At 39.0% G+C, this 23,879-nt stretch overlaps 1 protein-coding gene across 1 annotated transcript; it reads right to left on the bottom strand.

Annotated features, from left to right (window-relative positions):
* Positions 1–4,004: 4,004 nt before the first annotated feature.
* LOC124051894 (stromelysin-3-like) lies at positions 4,005–22,618 on the bottom strand. Its single transcript, XM_046375675.1, has 8 exons — positions 22,369–22,618; positions 15,566–15,846; positions 11,466–11,609; positions 7,891–8,024; positions 7,537–7,745; positions 7,198–7,402; positions 6,288–6,548; positions 4,005–4,857 (listed from the first exon to the last, which is right to left on the bottom strand). The coding sequence occupies exons 1-8, from the start codon at positions 22,474–22,476 to the stop codon at positions 4,730–4,732; spliced, it is 1,470 nt and encodes a 489-aa protein (XP_046231631.1). The 5' UTR covers positions 22,477–22,618; the 3' UTR covers positions 4,005–4,729.
* Positions 22,619–23,879: the final 1,261 nt, after the last annotated feature.

The following is a 23,879-nucleotide window of genomic DNA, read 5'->3' as shown; positions in this document are numbered from 1 at the left end:
TATGCCTTTGCCAAGCTGTGTGTGTGTTTTAATTTGAATATTTTGATTTCTTTCAAAAGTGCAGTTGAACCTGCTGACACACAGGGTCAGACTTATGGTGCCAAAAATGAAAGACTTTGACATAATGCAGTTTGGGGTAAACGTGTAGTCCTGCTGCCTGTCAGGGAGAGTTCAGACGGGGCATTTATCCTGAACAGTTCTCACCACAAGCTGCAAATAACAGCATCTACAGCGCTGTGCAAAAGTTTTAGGCAGGTGTGAAAAAATTCTGTAAACTAAAAATGCTTTCAAAAATGGAAGCGTTCATAGTTTATTTTCATCTATTAACAAATGCAATGAATGAACAGAAGAGAAATTTAAAATCAAATCAGTATTTGGTGTGACCACCCTGTGCCTTCTAAAGAGCATCAATTCTTCTAGACACACTTGCACCAAGTTTTTGAAGGAACTCAGCTGGTAGGTTGTCCCAAACATCATGGAGAACTGACCACAGATCTTCTGTGGATGTAGGCTTCCTCAAATCCTTCTGTCTCTTCATGTAATCCCAGACAGACACGATGGTGTTTAGATCAGGGCTCTGTGGGGACCATACTATCACTTCCAGGACTTCTTTGTGCTGAAGATAGTTCTTAATGACATTGGCTGTATGTTTGGGGTCATTGTCCTGCTGCAGAATAATTTTGGTGCCAGTCATACACCTCCCTGATGGTATTGCATGATGGATAAGTATCTGCCTGTATTTCTTACCACCGAGACACCAGACTTGCAAGGAACCTCCACCATGCTGCACTGTTGCCTGCAGACACTCATTACTGTACTGCTCTCTAGCGAACAAACTGCTGACCACAGCATCTGCAGTCCTCAACGTTGCTTTTGCTTCTTCAAAAGAGCTTGGACAGCACATCTTGAAACCCCAGTCTGCTTTGAAATCGTTGTGTGGGAGAGACCTTCCTAATGGAGTATAACTCCCTTGTGTCTTGTTGCTGTGCTCAGTCTTGTCATGGTGTATGTCCTGTGACATGAAGTCTTCCACAACCTCACCTTGGCAGCAGAGTTTGGCTGTTCCTCACCCAGTTTTAAGCCTCCTACACAGCTGTTTCTGTTTCAGTTAATGACTGTGTTTCAACTTACATGTGAAATTAATGATCATTAGCACCTGTTTGGTATACTTGGTTGATGACTATAATCCCACAAAATCCCTGACTTTGTGCAAGTGTACCTATAAGAATTGATGCTGATTTGAAGATAAAGGTGCAGTGGTTAGCACTGTTGCCTCATAGCAAGAGGGTTCCAGGTTCGAATCCCGGTCTGGGCCCTTCTGTGTGGAGTTTGCATGTTCTCCCTGTGCCTGCGTGTGTTTTCTCTGGGTACTCCAACTTCCTCCCACAGTCCCATTAGGTTAACTAGGTTAATTGGCTACTCTAAATTGCCCCTAGGTGTGAGTGTGAGAGTGTGTGGTTGTCTGTCTTTGTGTGTTGGCCCTGCGATTGACTGGCGACCAGTCCAGGGTGAACCCCGCCTTCCACCCCCCCCCCCCATGACCTTGACAGATAGGCTGTATAGAAAATGGATGGATGGGTAGTAACACTAAATATTGATTTGATTTAGATTTTTCTTTTGTTCACTCACTTTGAATTTTGTAAATTGATAAAACTTTTGCACAGTACTGTATGTTCAAGGGATTTGTGGAGGTGAACAGAAGTATGTAAGACTGTGTGCCTGTGAGAGGGAGTTTTACTGTTGACACAACCTGCTTACTGTGTTGGTGAGAAGCCAAAAGTGCAGGGCTGCGTGTTAAAAATACAACATTGCTTCAAATGAAAATTACTACCATGAAACATAACTTGCAGGAAAAGAAAATATTTGGCAATAAAAAAATACAGATTTATTCACACGAATACATATTCTGATTGAAACAAGTTAATATAAAGGCAAACAGATCAGCATATGTTGATAGTACATCAAAATAGATAAAACATTGTTGTTAGGATATGCTTACACTGTTTAAAATAACACCTGGCAGTGTCCAATCTCTGTTGGACTGCTATTGTTTGTAGACAAACCACAGTGTATTTTTACAAGTCTTGATGCAATAATCAGTGTCCTGCACTGATTAGAAACAGTAACACCTTGAATACAAATGAACAAATGTCCATAAAAATATACAGTAAGTCAAACAACAATGAAACTCTGTCCTATTTCTCCGATTTCTCCAAATTTCTGTGAATGATACTCTCAGTGTTTTTGGATGACAGCATAATGGCATTCAGAGACAGGAAACAAAGCTTTTCAACAGATAATGAAGATTACTGTATGGCTCCATAAAAATGCACCAACAAAAGAACACTGAATAGTGAAAAGAACAGATTTTTTTTAAATTTGTGTAATATATGAGGTACTGGTTTACCTTGCCTACTGAACATTAAATAGCACCTTACATATACAAAGATGCAACACACTGCTTCATTTATTCTGAACGTGCTGCGATGAATTTAGAGAAATCAGTATAACCACATTGAACCAAAGTTGATTTTCAATACTGACTTGTCATTCTTCTGTCACATTTATGACATAAACCTGTCACCAACAGCACAAAAAAATCAAAAGCAACAGAACTCTTTTCCACAGTCGGTGCCAAGATAACTGGAAGGTTTCCGTGAATAATTACAATATTACAATGCTGCCCTGGATCAGTAACAATGAGTTATTTCCTGACTGGTCTGAATTTCTTGTTGCCTCCCAAAATTCAGTCCCTTTTTGTGTGCAGACTGTCTGTAGAGCTAAATGGTTCTTTGTTGCGGTGGGAGCCGGCGCATGCAAGAATGAGAACCTAGTGACTAAAAATCAAAGAAAAGTGAAGAAGCAGGCTGAAGTGAGTGCCAAGGTAGCACTGAGGCAACTGGAATATTGCTTCTGTAAAAAATACAAAAACCTACACAGAGACTGATGTTAAGTGTATCCATAGGTTGAAGCGTAGGTTGCAGAAATGCCAACAGGCACAACTATTATACCATGCAGATATCCAGTGAAAAATAATTGTATATTACTCTAATTTTACTCTCCGTGACACTTCTGAGATAGCAGTTAGGAGGTTTAGTGAAGGCATGTTTGTCAAGAAACTACATGTAACAGTGTTAGGTAATTAAATTACAAAATAAATGTAATCCGTTTACTGAGAACAAAAAATGTAATTAAATTACAGTTATTAATAAAAATGCTGTCGATTACAATACATCATTCATTTTGTTACTACGCATCTTTTTGCTATGCAAGATTACCTTCTTTTTTTCATCTTCCCAGACAGTGTAGATCACCATAGCAGCTGGGACAAATCTGCAAAAGCTTCAAGGGTAGCATTGCTTACAAGGACTAGTTTGTAACAATTTAATTTATGAGTAATGATAAGTAATCAAATGTAAGAAGTTAAATTACATTAGAAAAGTTACATTACTAGTGATTTGAAACCTATTACATTTCAAAAGGAAACTTTTGTAAGGTATTACTGCCCAACACTGCTGAACAGTACTCTAAAATTTTGACATTTTGAAGGTCAACCTGTTTCGCTGTCTTAACAGGAGTTGGCATCAGGGTTGATATCAGATGGTCTCTGTGCATTCAGTGGTCAGACCAGTCACCAAAAGAGAAGCAATATGTCTATACTATACTAATACTAGTCACCTTATTTTTATGTTGTGTGTGCTTGCTAACCACTAGAAAGTATACAGACAGTTGGTTTTGTCCACTTGGAGATGTGTGAGCCACACACCTTGACTGAGGACATAACCTCTGTGCCGGGTGCAGTCTTTGGGGTTTGCCCCGTGTGTTCAGATACACAAACAAACATCAACACTAGCCACCAGTCCTAGGCTGGTGTAGGCATTTTTTCCAAGAAAGAGGAACAGATTTTTTTTTAATAGATTAGAAATAGAAACTAAATAGATATTTCTGAAATATATCACAATGTCAATCCTCAGTATTCAGCCCGAAATGCATAGGAGAAGCCAGCCTTTTTGATCTAGTTTGGGTGTGGTCATATAATCACATTTGCATGTAGCCCCCCCAAAATCTCAAATATGTTGACCTAGCTTTGCTATTAAGAAAGTTGTTGTTTAATTTGTTTGTTTGTTTTTCCTAACTCCAGATATTAAAAAGTACTTGCACCCAGGCTGGTAATCCTGTCTTTTACTGCCAATTTCTGGTGGGTCTTTCCAAAACACAACCATTGCAATACAGTACTTCACATTGTTCTACAGGGCGTCACTAGAGTCTTAAACCTTTCAATCCACAGAGGTCAGTGCAGCAGTTCTGTTTGTCCAAAAGCTAGTGTGGAGTTGCTCTTTAAACATGGACAAATTCAAACAACTTGGCTGAGTTTTAGGACCAAACCCTGGGGGTGGTGCTTTGTCAGGACTAAATTTCACAATTTTAATCAGCCATCTTCTCCCAGTTGTGCATTCTCATCTAAAATAATTTCTGGCAAGTAAACAGATATTCTAAGACTCACAGCATATAATCTAGAAACCATTTATATGTATACTCAAAAGCAAATCTATTGTTTTTTTAAAAATAATTTGGTTGTATCAGGCAATGACTTTGGCAAGAGTTTGTTGACATATTAACGGAATACATCAGCTTTAAGTATATTGCCAAAATAGCCGCAATGTGGTGAATGAAGCTGAATAATGAACAAAATACTCTCCCCAAGGTTAACAGATGGTTATGTATGAAGTTATGGTGACAGAAAGGCAGCGCAGCCAAAGAAATCCATGCCAATGCTACGGGGGTAGCCTTCTAACACCTTCATTTCCACAGGGTCAAACTTCCAGTAGTGTGGCCCAATCAAGAAATTGGCATAGCCTGTGAGAGGGTGAGAGAAGACAACAGTCAGCAGGACTTTTCACAGCTACAAAGCAAGAGCCAAAGAAAACTATGATAAAAGACAATATGTAGCTTTGTCCTGATTGCAGTAGAGGTCTTCACAGGTCCATCCTAGGACCCAACATGGGACCCATAGAGGATCGGATCCATGTTTTATACAATCGGTCCAGTCCAGATTATGTCCCGTTCTATACGGTGGGTCCAGGATCTGTTTAACACTATGTGTAATACCCCCATGGGACCTGAGAGGATCTGGCCATGATCAGACAGCACTGATCACTTGGATCTGTGCCCTTGGAAACCCTGAGAGCAGAGATCAGACTTGTCTTGGAGAGCACAGGTGACAACTAATTAAAGAATGAAAGATGAAAGTGACATATTTTGTCATTGGAGGGAACTCACTCCAATGAAATTTGTTCTCTGCATTTAACCCACCCAAGTGACGTGCACACACACACAGCAAACCCGGGGCAGTGGGCGACCGCGTGCAGCGCCCGGGGAGCAGTGGTGGTCCGACACCCTAACCGCTGATCCAAGACTGCCCTATTGCTATCTATATTATGTTAGATGTAACAAAACTGTAAAGTTGATTCTATACAGGTTGGGTTTATCATCCATCACCATGACAGCAATTGGACTGTTACTAGTTGAACTAGTGGATTCGACATCATGGTGTCACAATCAGCAAGAGAGCAGTGATAGGAAATCTGGATGTGTTTTACCAACTTTCTTGGTGAGGAGGATTATGTGCAGAAGACTCCTAATGTTAATTAAATATTAAGTAAGAAACAAAAGGGCTTTTCACACTGCATATTCTATCCTTAGCCCTGGGCTAAAAGCTGAACTTGGGATAACTTAAACCTTTTAACACACATTGTGAACCCAAGGTAAAACTAAGTTAATAAAGTTACAATTCATACTGCACTTCTACTATTCCTGGGTTAAATGCCTGTTGGAACACACAATTAATCTTTACATTCAAGACTGGTATGTGACTGCTGTTGGTTGTTGAATCCCAGTTCCACACTGATGCCTTTTAGCCCTATAACAGCACCAATAATGTCTACGCCAAAGTTGGGGATAGCCAACTTTCTCCAACGCTAAGCCCTGGACTAAGAATGCATAGGTGACGAGTTCCTTAGCTTAAGATGTAAGAATGCTTTTAACCCTGGGCTAAGTACAGCCCAGCCAACAACGTTAACTTCTTAATAACAATCAACTGAAAAATCTTTGCAGATCGGATCTGTTTCTTGGCCTGGTTCTGGTGTGGTATTTCTCACTTCTGTATGGTTCCAGGTTCCTGCTTTCAAATAATAGAAGGTTCAGGTTCAGATAGTACATTTCTACATATTTTTGGGCTGGGGCAAGAAATTTTGGACCCATGAAGACCTCTAGATCACAATCCTCACCATATCTGTCCCGAAAGGCTGCATCAATATGGCTGGGCACTCCTTCCCATTCATGCATGCTACGAGGGTGTACATCATCAACTCGATTCTTCTGAGCATTGAAGGGCCAGTAAGAAGCAGACTTGAATAGGTAGACTTTCTCAACGCGGTCCTCTTCCCACTTCAAAGCTGCTTGGATATCTGTTACAGGAAGACCCAGCTGCCGAACTGAATCCGGTCCTGTAATCTTTCTCTCAGCATCAAACACCCAGTAACTGTCACCTGTCATGATAAAAAAGACAAAAATAAAACCCAAAATTTTATCCTCATGTCAGGGACTACTGTCAATATTTTTTTCCCCATGCTCTAATTGAGGACAAAACATTTACAACTGGCCTAGCTCCACGGTAATACTTTATGATAATATTATTTTAATTAACAATTACTTTTTTGGACCAATTGGAGTGGCAACTTATAGGGCTGTAATCGTTTGCGTATTTGTGCCTGATTTGTGCCTGTTCAGCATGCAGGCAGGACGTGCCCTGTTAACAACATGTGCTAACATTAGTAAAACAAGCTGACTGGCATGCGAGTCAGTCACAACAAGTGCAACAATTCCGGTTCCCAGACAGATAAAACAGTCACAGAGAGGGAGAGAGTTGTTGATGAGACAAGGAGCATGCATCAGCCTTGGTTCACTGCTATGCAACACGTAAATGTTTGGGTGCTTTGAACGAATGTTTAAATATAGCCAAGATGAAACCAAATGAAAAACTCAGCACTGACAAATTTTATTTTTCATAACTTTATGCATTTTCATTTTTAATACATGTGGCTCTAAAAACTGCCACAGCTGGCAGCTGGGATCGGCTCTGAACCGGAATAATGTCTTCGCAGAATATGGATGGAATAAAAGCGAATTATGACCCACCTCGGAAGAACCAGATGTTACCAGATTTGTCTTCATATGCAGCATCAATGTGATCAGGAATGCCTGTCCAGTGGCGCGATGCCAAAGCTGGATAGCCAGGCTGTAGCTGCCAATCGCGGATACGCCAAACATATCGGGACTTAAAGAAGAACAGCTCTCCCCTGATCATAGATACAGCATCAAAGTTTGTTCTGCAGGCGTCCGGCTGAGGTACAACAACATACATAGTGGGGACATTTTTGTCTGTGGACTAATGATGCAAAGTTCCCAAAATATACAGTATGACATGAGAAATATTGAATTTTGCATTATATATTTTTTACAGTACTATTGTCTCACCATTGCAACATCTATCTCATTGGTCATTTCAGGGGGTGCATGCAAAGGGGGCCCATACAGGTACTGGATGCCCCTCTTGTCATCCTCGCTCAACTGTAGAGGGTAGGAATCACTGTAGAAGGGACACATCACAGCATCAGGCTCCAGAGAATGCTGCAGGCCCAGGACATGACCAAACTCATGAGCTGCCACTTGTAGGAGATCTGTGCCTAAACAGGACAGCAAAGGATAAAGGGGAAAGTAACACTAACATTAGATCTTGAATGTGTTACAAATGAGGTGCAGTTTTGTGTTGCCATTTAAAACTCCATTTAACCATTTAAGACTCCTCCACTGTATTTCAAATGTACTCACCCACATTGTTGCCCACTGTCCAATTCTCATCATAGTCAAAGTGGACTTCTCCCTCCCTGTGTGTCCTTGGAAAAAAGGCATGGGCAAGGATTCCTCCAGGACCATCAAACGGTAAGTTGTCACCATGCCAGTACCTACACAAGCACTTCCATTATTGTATGCCAACAATCTATAATGTAGTATCATACTTTTGAAGTTATTTCTGTATGCTTAGCATGTTGGGAATCCAGGTGGGAGAATTAAACAATATAAATATTTAAGTATTTATATATAACTTTATAAATATATAAATAAAAAATTGTATCAGATAAGCTGCATAATGTTCACATTACTCTCATCCTAGAGCTATGTTACAGCTGTACTTTCTTCCTTTCTTTTAAGTGTGAATGATGAATTCTTAAGCTGGCATTATTCCAGTCAGGAGAGCAAAACTTATCTTTGATACTTGTTGAAAATTACATGAACAAGAGCTAACATGCTGGTTGTTGCATGAATAGGAAATGGATGATATGAAGCATCACATTTTCTATCCTCAGAAGTTTTATTTCTCAGAGGCATGAATGAGGATTTCTCCGTTTTTAATGAGTTCTTTTACTGGAATTTAAATATATTCAAATCCTCTATTTACTATGCATGCCTTTATGGTAGCTTTTTAATAACATGTTTTTTAAAGTGTTATCTACTTTTCAGGCAAATCATAGAGACTGCGATATTTAATGTCTTCTTACTTCATCTTTGTATTTGTCTGAACTGCCTTTAATGCAATATTTTGCTTAAATGCTGCATATGGGGAAATTTCATGAGCTATTTCAAGTTTGGTTATAGTCTACAGGTTGTTGGCCATATCAACTGCTAACACCCCTGTCATAGTGCAAATCTGCCATTATATAATTTGTTCATTTTGATTACCTCAACATGAGGTAGTCAACAACTGATTTAATTTCTCCTTAATTTTTAGCTATGCTAACACCTTCATGAACCCCAGAGAACGAATCCTACTGATTTAGGTGATCCCCAGTTATTTCCTTTATTGCCACTAGAAGGTCAAGGTTTTTCATGAATATAGTATTTCGAGATATTTTGGGATATTATATTTCACAGTGAAGTGGACACCCCATCTTGATTTTTTTTTGGTCAAATCATATGAGATTCAGTCTCAAAAACCAGTTACATTACAAAATGAACGATGAAAGTAAGTCGAGAGTCAAGCTAAAAAAGAGCTTAGCAGAGTAGTTATGAAACTGTAATGTAATGCAGTGAGACAAGAGAGTTGTTATGACATGGACATGTTGTAAACCAAATGCTCTAAGCTGACAAAAATGTAGCTGGAGGCACACTTTTAAAAACCCTGCCTGTGTTGCCTTCATTTATGTTTGTAATCTGCACTTGAGCTTGGCTGGGATACATCTGGTTTAGTTTTTCCTGGGTCATTCTGACAAAAGGATCTAAGACATTTATGTCTGGGTCTGATTACAGAGATCATCTGGAAAACACAGACTGGTGCCAACTTAGGGTCTATATTTAAAGTTGTTTTTTTTTAATTGGTCACACATATTCCTCAATACTGAGTTTCAAAATTCCTCACAGTCAAAACAACAGCCAAGTAGGACTTGGGATATTCTTTTTTTGATACAATATGTATGCAATAATCATGTCTTTAACATTTTATCTCACTTAGACTGTCTATAGATTCAATTTTTCACATTCACATAATAGTTAAAAAACACATTCTACAAACTACATTCTGCTGCATTTGAAAAAAAAAAAAAAAAGACCAACCACAGCTGATTCCCATTTTTGCTGTCCGTGATTATTCTTGCCAATTTCATGCCATCTGTCTAAACAGGTAAATGTTTCCGAGTTTTTCTCTGTGCACATAGATCCAGTCAGATACAGAGTTACAGAAACTGTTTTCCTCATGAGAAGACAGATCAGATGTTCCTCCTAGACACAATGAATGCGGGATATCTGAATATCTACAGAAGATTGCAGGGACGGAACAGTCGTTTCCTGTGTGTGGGTATATTGTTCTGTCAATGAGAACTTGTTGTATAGAGAATATGCATAGTTTTGTATTATATTTCAGGAACGACATGAGTTTATGAAACTACAGCCTACTGGAGAATATTGTATATTGAATCATTTTAGTAATATAATAAATTGAAATAACAGCACCTTCAAAGAAAATATACTGAAATGCTATTTCTCTCAACAGAGAACTTTTGTTCCTTCTTGTTGATCTTGACTCTGTTGCCCCCCTAAAAAAATAAGACTACAAAGCAAAAGAGATTAGTTCCACTGTGTAACACTCAAATCCCCAAATTAAAGGATACATCACAAAAACATGAAAGAAAAAAGTTTCCCACCACACTGGATTCTGGTTTGGGCTAGCAAGATACCTAAATCATGTAGGAGAGCCCTGCACAATGCCAAAGCAGCCTGTTCCAGAACATTAATAGAGGAACCTGACCAAAGCCTGGGTTTCTTTTCTATTTCTAATATCCTTGTGAAAACAGTCACCAATCAGCTATGTGACTTTCTAAACAGCAATGGTTCATGTGAAGAGTTCCAGACAAGTTTTAGAGTGCATCAAGGTTACAAATAACCTCCTAATTCCATAAGAAGAGGGACTTGTCACCATACTCGTATTGTTATGCCTTTAGTGCTGAATTTGACACCTTTGACTGTCGCGTGTTATTAAAACAGACTGAAACACTTGGCACTTACCACTTTGGCATTAAAGGTACTACATTAAGTAATTTCAATCTCAATTTGTATACACCAAAATTTGTCACAGAATTCCACAAGGTTCTGTGCTTGGACTAATATTATTCACCTTGGATGGGCTTCCTATGGCTAATATTATCAGGAAAAAAAAAATCCTAATAATTTAATTTTTCATTGTTATGCAGATGACATGCAGTTGTGCTTATCAATGAAACTAAACTTCAGGCATGAGTTGCAACTTTCTGCTTCTAAACTCAGACAAAACTGAAGCTATTGTGCTGGGTCCTAAGCATCTTAGAAAGGAATTATCTAATGATATAGCAACTCTGGAAACAACTCTTGGCCTCCTGCACTACCATAAAAAATCAGGTTATCTTTGATCAGGATATATCCTTTAAATCACATTTAAATTTACAAACTTAAGAATAAAAGCTAAAGTTGAAGCTTTTCTGGCGTTCAGATGACTGCAGTACATAGACAAAGGTGAACACACAGCTTCTAGCTGATAGCTAGATAGCTGTACAAAACGTTATTGGCCACGGTGAGCTCTATGTAATCTGAAACAAAATCTTTAATTCAGAATCGAGCAGTTTTAGCCTTTTTTTTCTTTGAAATTATTACCAAACACACATGATAATGGTTAATCTAACATCTAGCCTTTTTACTTAAAGACACCGATTAATGCGCATTGTACCTGTAAAAATAACACATAATCCATCTTTTAAGCAACAAACCAACAGCAGTCTTATTTATACAACATTAGTATAGAACTTGTTGATTTTAACTGTTCATAGCTCCTGGAGATATTAAACTGTGTGCTGTGCTTCTCACTGGTGATCCTTTCTTACCTGTTGAAGTCAATAATGATGTCAGCTTTCTCAGCGGTGACCTCTCTGAACCTCAGAGGAGTCACTGCACTCCACACTCCTAATGCCTCCTGGAGGACTGCTCGCACTTTGTCCTCACTCATCTGCCAGGGGAAACGCACAATCCTATTGGACACATGTACATACACAAAGAGAGCATTCATGAAAAAACAGTGTATCCTATAACCAAGTTAAATACCTGCAGAGGATTCAGATCTTTTCTAAGAATTCCCATAATGCACTGTTAACTTTCCAATATCATGTCATACAATATTTTCAGTGAAAAAAACAAAAACATACACATATACACAAAAATATTCACATGAGGTATTGCCAAAAATAAACCCTGCATGTAGTCAAACTTGCTGTCACATTGTTACCATGGATGCAGCTAATCATGTAGCGTTCACCGAGTAAATCCCAGTCCTGCGCGTGGATCAGTACTGTTAAACTTTGCACCTCTTACACAGACGACACATAGCTGCTCCACAAACTTCTAACACATGAGACTAATCACCAAGAAAGAAAGGAACCTGAAGAAAAAGCATGTGGTTGAAAGCATAAACTTACGGCACGTTAAGACACAACAGTAGGTGTGCAAGGAGAACGTCTTTCAAGTATTTAAAACAGAACGAGAACGTAGAAAAGCTACGTGTGCTACTCCCAACTCTAAGTTGTAGCATAGATATTATAGTTTGAAATAACATTATTTCTTTTTTTAGTAGAGGGATGAATGTTCTGTTGCTCACTACAGCTGTCCATATGAACCAAACTGTAAAAGTTCTGCTACAGTGAAAATCTAATCACACTATGCAACTTGTTTTACAGACCATCAACATTTCTAGTGTTTTGATCTAAGTATATTATCTAGATTTTGCTGGAATATACCACTTCAATTTCCTTAACATTCCAGGGCTGCTTTTCATTTGTCATTCAGCTTGCCCTCATTGACTTCCCCTCTCAGAGGAATGCCGTCGCCACCACAAGTGTTCAATTTGTCTGAAAAAATGAAGTGTTTATGGAACTGCTCTCCATGTGGCCTACACGCAATGTATGCTGTTATGTAGGGCTAAGGATAAGTGACTGAGGGGAAGCGGAACTACTAATGAAATGCAGCAAAACAGACTCCCTCCAAAAAACTATTTACTTGGGGCAGGTATTGTAATTGTTAATTACAATAATATAAATTACAGTAAGTGTGGGTCTTTAGTGCATGCTGGAAACTTTTTTTGTGATAAAATATATATTAATTTTATTAATCCATTAACAAATAGTAGCAAGGTATAATTCAGCAACATGTTGATGTATAAGAAGCTGCAGGTCGCTTTGCGTGGATTCACAAAACGTAAAGCAATGCAATGCCCGCAGGGTTGTGTGGAGGTGTGTGCATGTTTATCTGTGCTTTAGAACGCAACCGCCATGAAACAATCGGAAAATAGCTTTTTAAATATCTCTGATTCACTGTTTTGTTGCCGCTAACTCCACTCTATCTCTTCATTCACTGTCTAGCTCTCATCGAGCCACGGTGGAAGGGGCAAACCACAAATTAATCCTATGCTCAGTCTGGTAAAGTGAATCATAATTTGAGTATCCACCCCATGATTCAGATACTCTCAAATATTTAATTGGTTCTTCTCAGCCCATGTTACACGCCAAGTTTCATGAAAATCACGCCAGTAGATTTTCCCTAATCCTGCAGACAAACAAACCACCAAACTGGGCCAAAATCCTACGCCATCACCCTTAAACTAAATATATCTGGGAGATTAAGGGATGAAACAAAAAAATGTGGGGGTTTTCTTCATGTGTTTTTGTAGCAATCAAACTAGCAAATAATATATTTTCTTGATAGATTGAGAATGCCAAGGAACAGCAACAAGGTATTTATTTCCTTATACTCCAAGACTCTGCAAAACCAGAGAAGCAGTAGATACTGTATATACATGCTGGATAATTTGGGGTATGAAATGGCTGGACATTCAATTCAAATAAGCTTATGAAAGTTCATCAAACATTAGCGTGTTTCAGCTGTAGAAAAGGTGCGCTTGACTTCAAAACAAGGTGATGTCCACGTAAGTGGCAGTCACTCCACTCAGCGTAAGTTGTGGCTACAGACCCTGGGTTGAGAGTGGGCTCTTTCTTTTTGTTCAGCTGTGTGGACATGCTCAGACACAACAGACAGAATGTAAACTGAACCTCTTTACATCTGGCAAGCATCAGTGATAATGTGAAAGGACTCCCCTCACTCCTCACAGACAGCAAACTGCATGCACGTGCTGCTGTGAAAGGAAGATTAAGGTCTACACAGTCAAAATAACCCCTGCATAATTTAAACTGATGCTTGTGGATATATTTTCTTTAACCTTTATTTATTCAGCAAAGTTTCACTGAGAGCAGTGTTCTGACCACCCTGATCATACTCTCACAGTTACACACACAGTTACCACACATTCACACCTGGAAGCTGCCCAGTACAAGCAGTCTTATCTGCCGGCCACTGAGCAGCTCCACTGCGCTGGAGTAAAGGGCCTTGCTCAAGGGTTCCTCGGTGATGACAAGGATGGAGGGTCAAGCACTGCTGTTTCACTTTTTTCAATCAGACTAACCACACTAACCTTTAGGCTACGGCTGCTCGCCAGTACATGGAAAAGAATACACTGGTACAGATGATGAGGTGTTTAAGGCTTATTAATTTGCTTATGAACTCAAAAAGCTCTGCTCACACAATACACAGCACAATTTGTGTTTAGGGTCTAGTACTCTACATCTGTCCTATTGTTGGTTGTCAAAGGAAAATAGGAAGCTGTGATTGGTCCTTGTACTTCTGACAAGCTTGTGTTTGGCTTGTGTCGTATAAGCTGTATAAGCCATGAGCTGAATACATCAGGGACACAGAGAGTGGCTGTGCCTATACTTTATTCTACCTTATGCTTTGAGTGTAACCGCAGTTTCATATAGTTAATCTTGAGATCAGTGCTTCCTTACTTGGCACAGGCAAATAAAAACCGCAGTATTAAGTATAAAAACCCTGAATTTTTACTGCCTACTTTGTGCTGCTCTCTGATAGCCTACATGTTCAGCTGGTAAAACTACAGCAACTAACAGCACAAGAGACTCTATAATGAAGCAACAGTTTGTGTACACTGTTAACACAAGCACACAGGCACCCACACAAAGAGTATTGCAGTATGAATAACAGCGTCTCTACAATAATTAGAACAATAATAATTATTAAGCAGTTAAACTTATGATTACAGGATGATTCCACAGTTTACTAGGTGCCTTGTGGCTTGTGACAAATATTATGACACTGATCACATTTCCTTTTGTTAAATTATATACTGAGACATTTAACAATTGAAAAATCATCTTGAAATAGACTAATAACAGCTGATATATCAGAGTGTACTTTTTTAACTAATTGGTCTAGTTCTAGCAGAGACCATTTTCTAAATACATAACCTCTATTGATTTTATGTATCAGTATCTTCAGCCATAGTCCCAGGGAAAAAATGCTTTAAATAACATCCCCAAAATGAATAAAAGTAAGAAGCTAAGGAAATCTATCACCAATCCTGCATAAATGGAAATGCAATGAAGGAAAAAAATATTATTACATTATAACCAAGATTCCATGAATAGTTGCTTCTGAATGTCTTCTCCCAGGTTTTGACTACAACTGTAGGTGTAAATTTGACTAAAATACAATAAAATACAATATTAATAATTCAGTTTATGAAGATATACTCTCTGTGTTTTGGTCATGTTTACTATTAACATGTTGACTGTTTTGCTGGGAGTTTTACTTCAAAACAATATTTATTTTCATTTAACAAAGCTACAAATAATATAAATAACATAAGCCATAAGTGACGTAAGAATCTCTTTTGAACAGAAGTTGCTCTTATATTTCTATATATACACCCTATATTACTTCATAAATGTACAATTAGTAATTAGTAATGTAAAGTAAATTAGTAATGTAATTAGTGCTGTGTATTCTGGATTCAAAGACAGTGACAAATGTAGTGGCAAACAGCTGAATAGCTGTATAAATCCCTATTTGTGCCTCTCCCTCTTACTTGTAAGTGAGGTCAGTCTTCTCCCAGCGGCCTCCAAACAGTGCAAAGCGCTTCTTGCGCTGCTGTCTACTCAGGCCCCCCTTCTTCTTCAGGTTGTAGTATGGCAGGCTGACCTGCATTAAGGTGGGATAGTCTGGGACACCACATCGAGGACGTTTCCAGAACGTGGTGTCATTTCTGGATGCTAGTACAGACTTCAAATGATACTTATTATTTAGCGTGTCCTGTTCATGTTTTCCCCTCCTTTTCAGACCAACATTATCGCTGTTATGAGGCCATCCCTGCAAAGAAAAGCATAATAATAATTAGTAACGATTTTTCAAATGGAAATTGCAATGTCCACTTTTATACAGATGATACCATTTAGTATGAATTCAACTCTACCAAAGACCACGTCCTCTCCAGGTTACAGCCTGCTTTGGACAACCTCCAGATCTCTCTTATTTATTTCAAGCTTTTCAACTAAGAGCACAAAGCTTTGATGTTTTGATCGCAATCATGATTTCAGTTGAATGTAATTGTTATAATACAGCATCATAACTAGAAGGAATTTGGCTAAACAACAGATGGTCTTACAAAACACTGTATCACCATTTGATTCATTACTGCAGGCTTTACTGCTTGCAGGTCTGCCCTTTGCACAGAAAAGGTCAAATGTGGGGGCAGAGGGCAAAGATGTAGCAAAGGAGGCTGAGGGTGAAAGCACTGAAGAGGGTTCAGGTGTGAGTAAAAGTCACAATGGACAGGGGAGGCTGCAGTGCCCAAAGGATATGTGTTGAAAACAAGAGTGGGGGAGTTGTTCAAGTGGACACTTGTCTTCATCCTGGTTTACATTGTTTGTAATGTAATTTAAGCAAAGATCATGTGGTGATCTGAGACATGTGTACTGTATTAGAACTTTACTTACTTACTTTACTCTAAAATGATTACAAAACTAAAGAACACTAACAAAGTTAACAGCATTTGGTTTGTTTCCACAACTGAATTTTTTAATTTAAATGCTGACTGGAAAAAGTGTAACACCTACAGAATGATTATAGGAGACTGCAAACTCACCAAGGGAGAACTAGGGATGTGCACACTCCTAGCCCAACATGACATCTCTAAATTGCTTGTTTGGCTGACCGACAGTTCAGAATGTCAGCATCTGACAACATACCTTATGTATGTCATATGGTGCCTTGTACACTTGCTGATTTGACTGTTTGAAGCTAACCAGGTCAGCTGTCCCGTTAGCCTATAATTGTTGGTACTGCTTAGCTTCAGAGTTGCTGAGTGGGCTGAGCAGACAACAAGTTGGACCAATATAAACACTACTGTTGGCTGAGATCTAGAAAGAGGGTGGAAATTATTCGCTGAGAACTTTCATGGGGCTGGTACATCCTTGCCTTGCATTACAACTCACATTATTAACATAAATGTCTGTAATCATCAAAGTCAACAGAAACAAATAATTAGGCAACCAAATTCATAAACTGTTTGAAAATTGAAGACTTTCGTTTCTGTTGGAATTCTTTACAACATGTTTGTACTGTTTTCATGTGATGTCAGACTGCCTACTGTTTCAATGCTTTGAGCTACTGTATTAAAGAGCTTAGAGAGCCCAGAATTAACTTATGAGATATGAATGTAGACTAGAAAAGGCTGAATAACCACTAGCCTCTCAAATATTTCTGCTTTGTCCTGTGAAGCTAACGGTGAAACAAATAGGATTAAACTGACTTTACTGACAAAAGGTTACTTTAAGCTTTAAGTCATGTAACCTCAACCACACAAGTAAGTCCCCTCCACCCAGTATAGAGTGCAAATAAAGCCTTATTTATTAATGCAAATGAGACAATCAATGAGAAAAACTGCATGCTTGAGCAAAGCTGTAATGTAAAGGAATTATGGTGTAATATTTGTTCAAATACTTGACAATCAAAAGCCTCAGTGGCCCTGAGTCAGCCTAAAAAAATAACAAACTCTTTGAAATGAACTCTTTGGTATGCCATCTGGGCCAAGTCCAGCTGCTCTTTGTACTGTCAAGAATAGACAAGAGTTGTTTACTGCTTAAGGACTGGTAAAATCCCCACAGCGACTAATGTCTTATAAAAGTCCAAACATATATTCATCCATCCATATCTAAGCTTGGGATGTGAAGTTTGAAATGAGGGGGAAAATCAGATGAAGATCTCTTCATCTAAATCAACAACATGTCTCTTAGAGCCCATCTCAACTAAGCTGGTCAAAGAAGTTCTGTCCCTTCTTCCTTTCTAGATATGATAAATCTGTCTCTAATAACAAGCTATGTGCCACAGTCCTTTAAAGTAGCTGTCATCAAACCACTCCTTAAAAAGCACACTCTTGATCCAGAGGTTTGGGGCAACTATATACCGATATCCAACCCTCCCTTTCTCTCGAGATCATTGAGAAAGCAGTCGGTAATCAGCTATGCGACTTTCTACATAATAATAATAGTTTATTTGTGGATTTCCAGTCTGGTTTTGGAGCTCATCACATCACAGAGATAGCACTGGTTACAGCCACAAATGACTTTCTACTTGCATAAAACAAAAGTCTCATCTCTGTACTCATATTGTTAGACCTTAGTGCTGCATTTGATACCACAGACCATTATATTTTATTAGATAGTTTGGAACACTTAATTGACATTAAAGGAAATGCATTAAGCCGGTTTCGGTCTTACTGATCAGATTGAACTCAGCTCATTCATGTTAATGATGAATCCTCCATACACACATAAGTTAGTTGCGGAGTCCCCCAGGTTCTGTGCTCGGACCAATATTATTCACCTTATATGTGCTCCTCATTCGTGATATTATTATTATTAATACTGCTACTATCAAGAGCTCATAGTACCTTATTATGCAACTAATACTAATAGGATGCAGAGTTACTTATGGTTCCTAGAGTCACCAAAAGAAGAGCGGGAACCAGAGCCTTTTAGTTATCAATCTCCCTTTCTATGGAATCATCTTCCAGAAAAAAAGGAAAAATTATAACTTCCCATATTCAAATTTCTTATTTTTTTCTGACAAAGAAAAGCAGCAAATATACTCTGAGAAGTTTTTTGGCATTTTTGCTTGAAAGATGACTGCAAAGATTAACTGACTAATTGTTTCATCGTCATCTCAGATTGGGATCTTCACTGCAATCTAAAACGAACTCATGGTGGTTGAACAACAGTTGCACAACACACAGAATAATGGAACCAGTGGTAGCTCTCCCAGGGTTGAAGACGTATTAACCTCTCCAAGAAAACTGAAAGCAGAGGCTTAGCTAAGCTGACATGCAGCTCAATTTAAGGTGAGTGACAGAACTAAGGCAAGTGTGTGGGCAAAAAGCAAGTTTTCATTTTAAAAATAAAGTCACACATGCCATTGAAACAAAGCTTTGTGTATGCTGGGGCAATCCTGGAGATGGAGCTAACATGTCACCACAGGATTCTGTGGTTGCAGCATCTCGCCCAAATTGGCATGCCTGATCTTCAACCCAAATTAAGCGCTGAGCCCGTCTACAAAGGGGAGCATTGTTGTTTTATCTTATAGGTGGCATCTGTTACATTGAGGAGTCTTTGTTGGTGTCACTCAAACTTGCAAATAAAATGTGAGCATGCGGGTATGTACATGCACACCGAAACACACACCGAAACACAAATCCATTCTTCAGACCTCCACAAAGCTACATCACGCACAGTGAGCAGATGTCTGGAAATTCCCTGTTTAGTCATGACATCAGGTTGTCTGCAGTATAACATAGGGGGTGTGTAATGCTGATCTGACAAGAATGACTAACGTTACCACTTGCAATAACAAAATGAGAGCAGAATCTGATCTGACTCCCGAAACCACCACACTCCAAATGTGATAAGATTCTCACAGATATCCTTTGGCAAAGAAAAGCAGTGCAAAACTGAGATAAATGGTGTGCATTGTGGAATGTGGAAGAAATCACTCACGGGTAAATATTTAACGGCTAAAAGTCCCAGATATCAGCAGACATTTGCTGTTTGGTATACAAACTGGCTGACTATGCCAAGTGAAGGAAATGTTTGCAGGATAAACAAGATTTGTATGAATGGAAATGAGAAACTAAGCTTCCACTATAAACATCTCTCACTAAGTGTTAAGAAGCTCTGTCATAACATTTCCACATGAAACACACATGTAAGAGCTACTGCCGACAACGGTCAAAGAAGTTTTCACATCCTAAATCATAATACATAATACTCATCTAAAAATATTTCTTCTTTCAAGTTAAGTCTTATACTCAAAATCCTACTTAAACCCTAAAGAATTTTTTTTCTTCTATTTTGGGACAACAACTACAAGTTAAACAAAACACTGATTTATTACTTGTGAATATTTTCCACGGCCTGTTAAGTTAACGTAGTGAAAACAGTTGCATATTTACACATCCTGCAGTTATGTTCCTGTCCATGTGAAGAATTTAAGTCTAATATATACAGAAACTGACCGAAATATTTGGCTCTTGAACTGCTAGATGTTCCACTATGTTCACCAACTGGTCTCTAAAAGGGTATTCATGTTACAATATTAATACACAGTGCAAATACATGCAATATTTACCACTCCAAAACTTCCAGTGACACTGTAGTGCAGCGCCACCTTGGCTATAATGCTAATCTTGCTAGCAGTAGATGAATAAATTTCAGTCAAACGGCGTTTTCGTAACAAACCTGGTAACTACCTCTCCATACTGATATTTCTCCTAGTGTTTAGTCTTTTTTGTATACCCAATTTGTTATTTACAGCTCTGGAAATTCAGAAGGCTTGAAGAAGACAAAGTAGTTTGTGATCAGTATCGATGGCTGTGCCCGCAAAGTTCAACAAATTTGAACTTTTGTAGACCATGCAGATGCATAACAACATTCCATACTGTTGACTGAGCATGTATACTAAGGCCTAAGCATGTATAAAAAGCCTAATGGCCTTTCTTTCCAGTTACTCACACTCTATTAGGAATATGGATAACGATAAGAATTTCTTCAAAGAAGTTCCTGTTGGAGTCCTCTGCCTTCAAGAAGATGTGGTCCAAAACCACTGAAAAACACACCTGAGACAATGTGTCTGGACAAATGAATCCAGACAAGAAGCACCTGAAGTAGCCAAGGCGCATCAAAACATTTTAACTTTATTCAACAGTTTTCTCAGTTTAAATATTCAACTTAAATGAATGCTAAAGATCTCAAAATTAAAAATGAAAATCTATCCCTTGTAACTAGAAATGCTGAACTGAGGCGTCAGTTTCACTCAGACAAATTTGTTTCTCTGTTATTGGTCACTTGGAAAAAGGTAGGCTTTAATGACATTTAGTGGTGAACCAACTGAACACCCTTCATCTTACCATCCCCCATGGAGTCCGCTAAAAAGCCACAATACACCCCCTCTCCAGAGCCATTGTTTGATTTAACTGTTCTGGACCACTGCAGAAACATTGTGGAAGAACATGGAAAACTGCATGGAAAAGGACTTGCTCCGACTATAGATATAAAAGGCTCATTCCAAGGTAAAGAAAACACAACGATTCTTAGTCTTAGGTGATTATACATTAATGAAACCCGACACACCAGTCCTCTAAGGCAGTCGGTTACCTTCAAGTCTTCAAGTACAGTCAGCTTGCCTGGGTTAAGAGCGTATCGAATTTTATGTAAAACATTTCCATTTTCTATTACTCCAGTAGAGTTTAGAGGGAAATACCCAAATGAAGCAGAACTGCATTACTTGAGTAAATCTGCTTATCTTCCACAAGTGGTTTGCTATATGCCGATAAACAAATTGATGTCTACCAAACAAAAATCATTCCCTGTCAGTCAAGAAGTGTTTTAATGCCCACACACAACACGCTGTCATGGCTTGACTGCATTCTTGGGAGATTAATCTGTCAACACGTTTTTTTTTTTTTTTGGCAACTAAAGGATCATATAATGAAAACAAATGTTTGATACTGTTGCAAGCGTCATTGGCAGGGCCGGTTATCTTCTGCAGACGCTCAGTAAGATGCACAAATAAAAGGCTTGCTGGGGTTTCTCAGCTGAGTATCTGTTTGCCTGATGTCTCTCTCTCTCTATAGCTATCTGCTGTTTTCTCCTTTTCTCCTGACTCAGCAAACACGCCAAGTTTTTAACCTCCTCCAGCTGCCAGATGACTTGCCTCTGCATGCTTAATCTGACTCCCTCTCACGCTGTTAATAACTACACCGGAAAGCAGGCCTGACATCCATCAAGCTGCAAAAAAAAAAAAAAAAAAAAGTTTGACTGAAATGGGTCCCATTTGGGCATAAAGTACAATATCTTCATATGCAAGACGCATGCATTTGTTTTGTTTTTCTGTCCTGCAAAAAATTAAATATTTGATTCTTTCCCATTAATAAATAAATAAACATCTTGTGCATAACTACCACTAATGAACTGAAAATGCATTTGGAACACGGAGTTTCCCAGGGTTAATGATGATTTCCAGCTGTTTCATGTTATCTGACCTGTAAATCAACCACTTGAAGCTTCCAGTGAGCAAACTTCATATCCTTCATAACATACATTCATCAAGACTGCGTTAAAGAAGTTCAATGCGTCTTCTGAATGTTTAAGGAGCTTTAGAGGAAGTGTGTCATGAACTATACTGCTGCTTTCCAGGACTTTCCAGGCTGTACATTACATTAAATACATTCCCACGTGCAGGTCTTTTGTATCACCTTTGTCCCTAATCGCCTTAGCATTGTGAGATCCCAACCTTTTATTTAATCGTGACCACACTTCTCTCTACCCATCTCGGACTCACCTGCTGCTTGTACCTGCTGGCAGTCCTCCGGTCGTGTACCGGCAGAGAATGAACGCAGAGGATAAGGTGCAAAGAAAAGATGCTGCCGCAAAACCCGACAGCCCGCATGCTCTTCTTGTGCAGACACGGACTGATAGAGGAACAGCGAGGGCACAGCAGACAGAGGAAGAGGAGGGAGGAAGAGGAGTGAGGAGGAGGCTCAGCAGGGTGAACTTGTAGCCCGGCGCGGGATTTCTTTGTCCTCTTGAAATGACACTTTTTACGAGTTTTCAAGTGCTCAACTGCACTACACACGTGACTTAACCCCTTTCTCTCCAAATGTACTAACCCCCCCCCCCCCCCCCCCCCCCCTCACACACACACACACACACACACACAACTGAAGATAAATCTGAAATAGCCAAGAGGAGGGACTGAGTGCCATAAAAGAAGCTCCTGCTGAAGTGTGGGTTTAATCATTTCATAATGTTTGCATTTGTTGTTTAACAACAGAAAAACACCTGCAGGCAACGTCATTTCTGTGATTACACGGGTGGCCAATAATCTGCACGTGTCACTAACAAGTCACTTAACATGATGCACTACTTTTTATATCAATATTTCCTCCTTGGCACGAGCCTTCAGCTGATTGTGGTGTTACTTATAGGATGAGGGGACAGAGAATGAGGTCCGTGGTCAGACCTCAACCCAGGCACTCGAGCCTCAGTGAAGGTTTTGTTAGTAATGTGTTATGAATCCATTAGGCCATATAGCAGCTCTTGGTACATGCACAAGACACTGCTATTTCTCCCATAATGCCAGCCAGATGGTTTAAGTGCCTGGTTTCCATTGCATTAAGGTATTTTTCGCATCAAGGACTCCTAAACTGACCCCCATTTTTAGATCTGCGTAACAGAAACTGTATGAAACATGTTATTTGTGAATTATGGTGTGAATAAATCGTTCCTGTTTTCCCCATGGACCCCCTGGAACACCTTCCCTCTTTTTGAGTGGAAAGATGAGCCGTTACCAACCCATTCTCTTTGGATAAGGGATCTGGAAGGGAAGGTTAGTTTCAACCCAAGGCAGTCAGTACATTTTACAAAGCCTGCCAGTCATTTATCATTAAGTCACTTAACAAATTTGGGGAGTAATTTTGTCTGGCTGCCATGTATGCGTGGCAAACAGTTATTGTATGAAAGATGTGATGTGTGACATTATTATAGTTTTCGGTTCTACTCATGTTGCTATTGCTGTTGCTAAGTGTTATTTCCCTTGCATTGCATTTGTTTCCATGCTTATTTATTTATTTTAATTAGTTTTCTTTCATTTTGATTGTCGTGTCACAAGGTGGGAGGCCGAGGGACCTTAAGGGCTGCAGTGGTTGTCAAGATGTTGACTGTCACTGCAGAATTTGTTCTTACGTGCTAAATTTCATTTTGTGTCTTATTATCTGTTCTAAGATAAAAATGTGTGAGAGTAAAGAGTCAAAACTAAATCAATCAATTGGTGTTTCTCCCAAATAAATGAGT

This window comes from Scatophagus argus, chromosome 20, assembly GCF_020382885.2.
Source record: "Scatophagus argus isolate fScaArg1 chromosome 20, fScaArg1.pri, whole genome shotgun sequence".
Classification (NCBI taxonomy): Eukaryota; Metazoa; Chordata; class Actinopteri; family Scatophagidae; genus Scatophagus; species Scatophagus argus.
The sequence above is the reverse complement of the archived record's forward strand: the minus strand, read 5'-3'. Positions and strand labels throughout refer to the sequence as shown.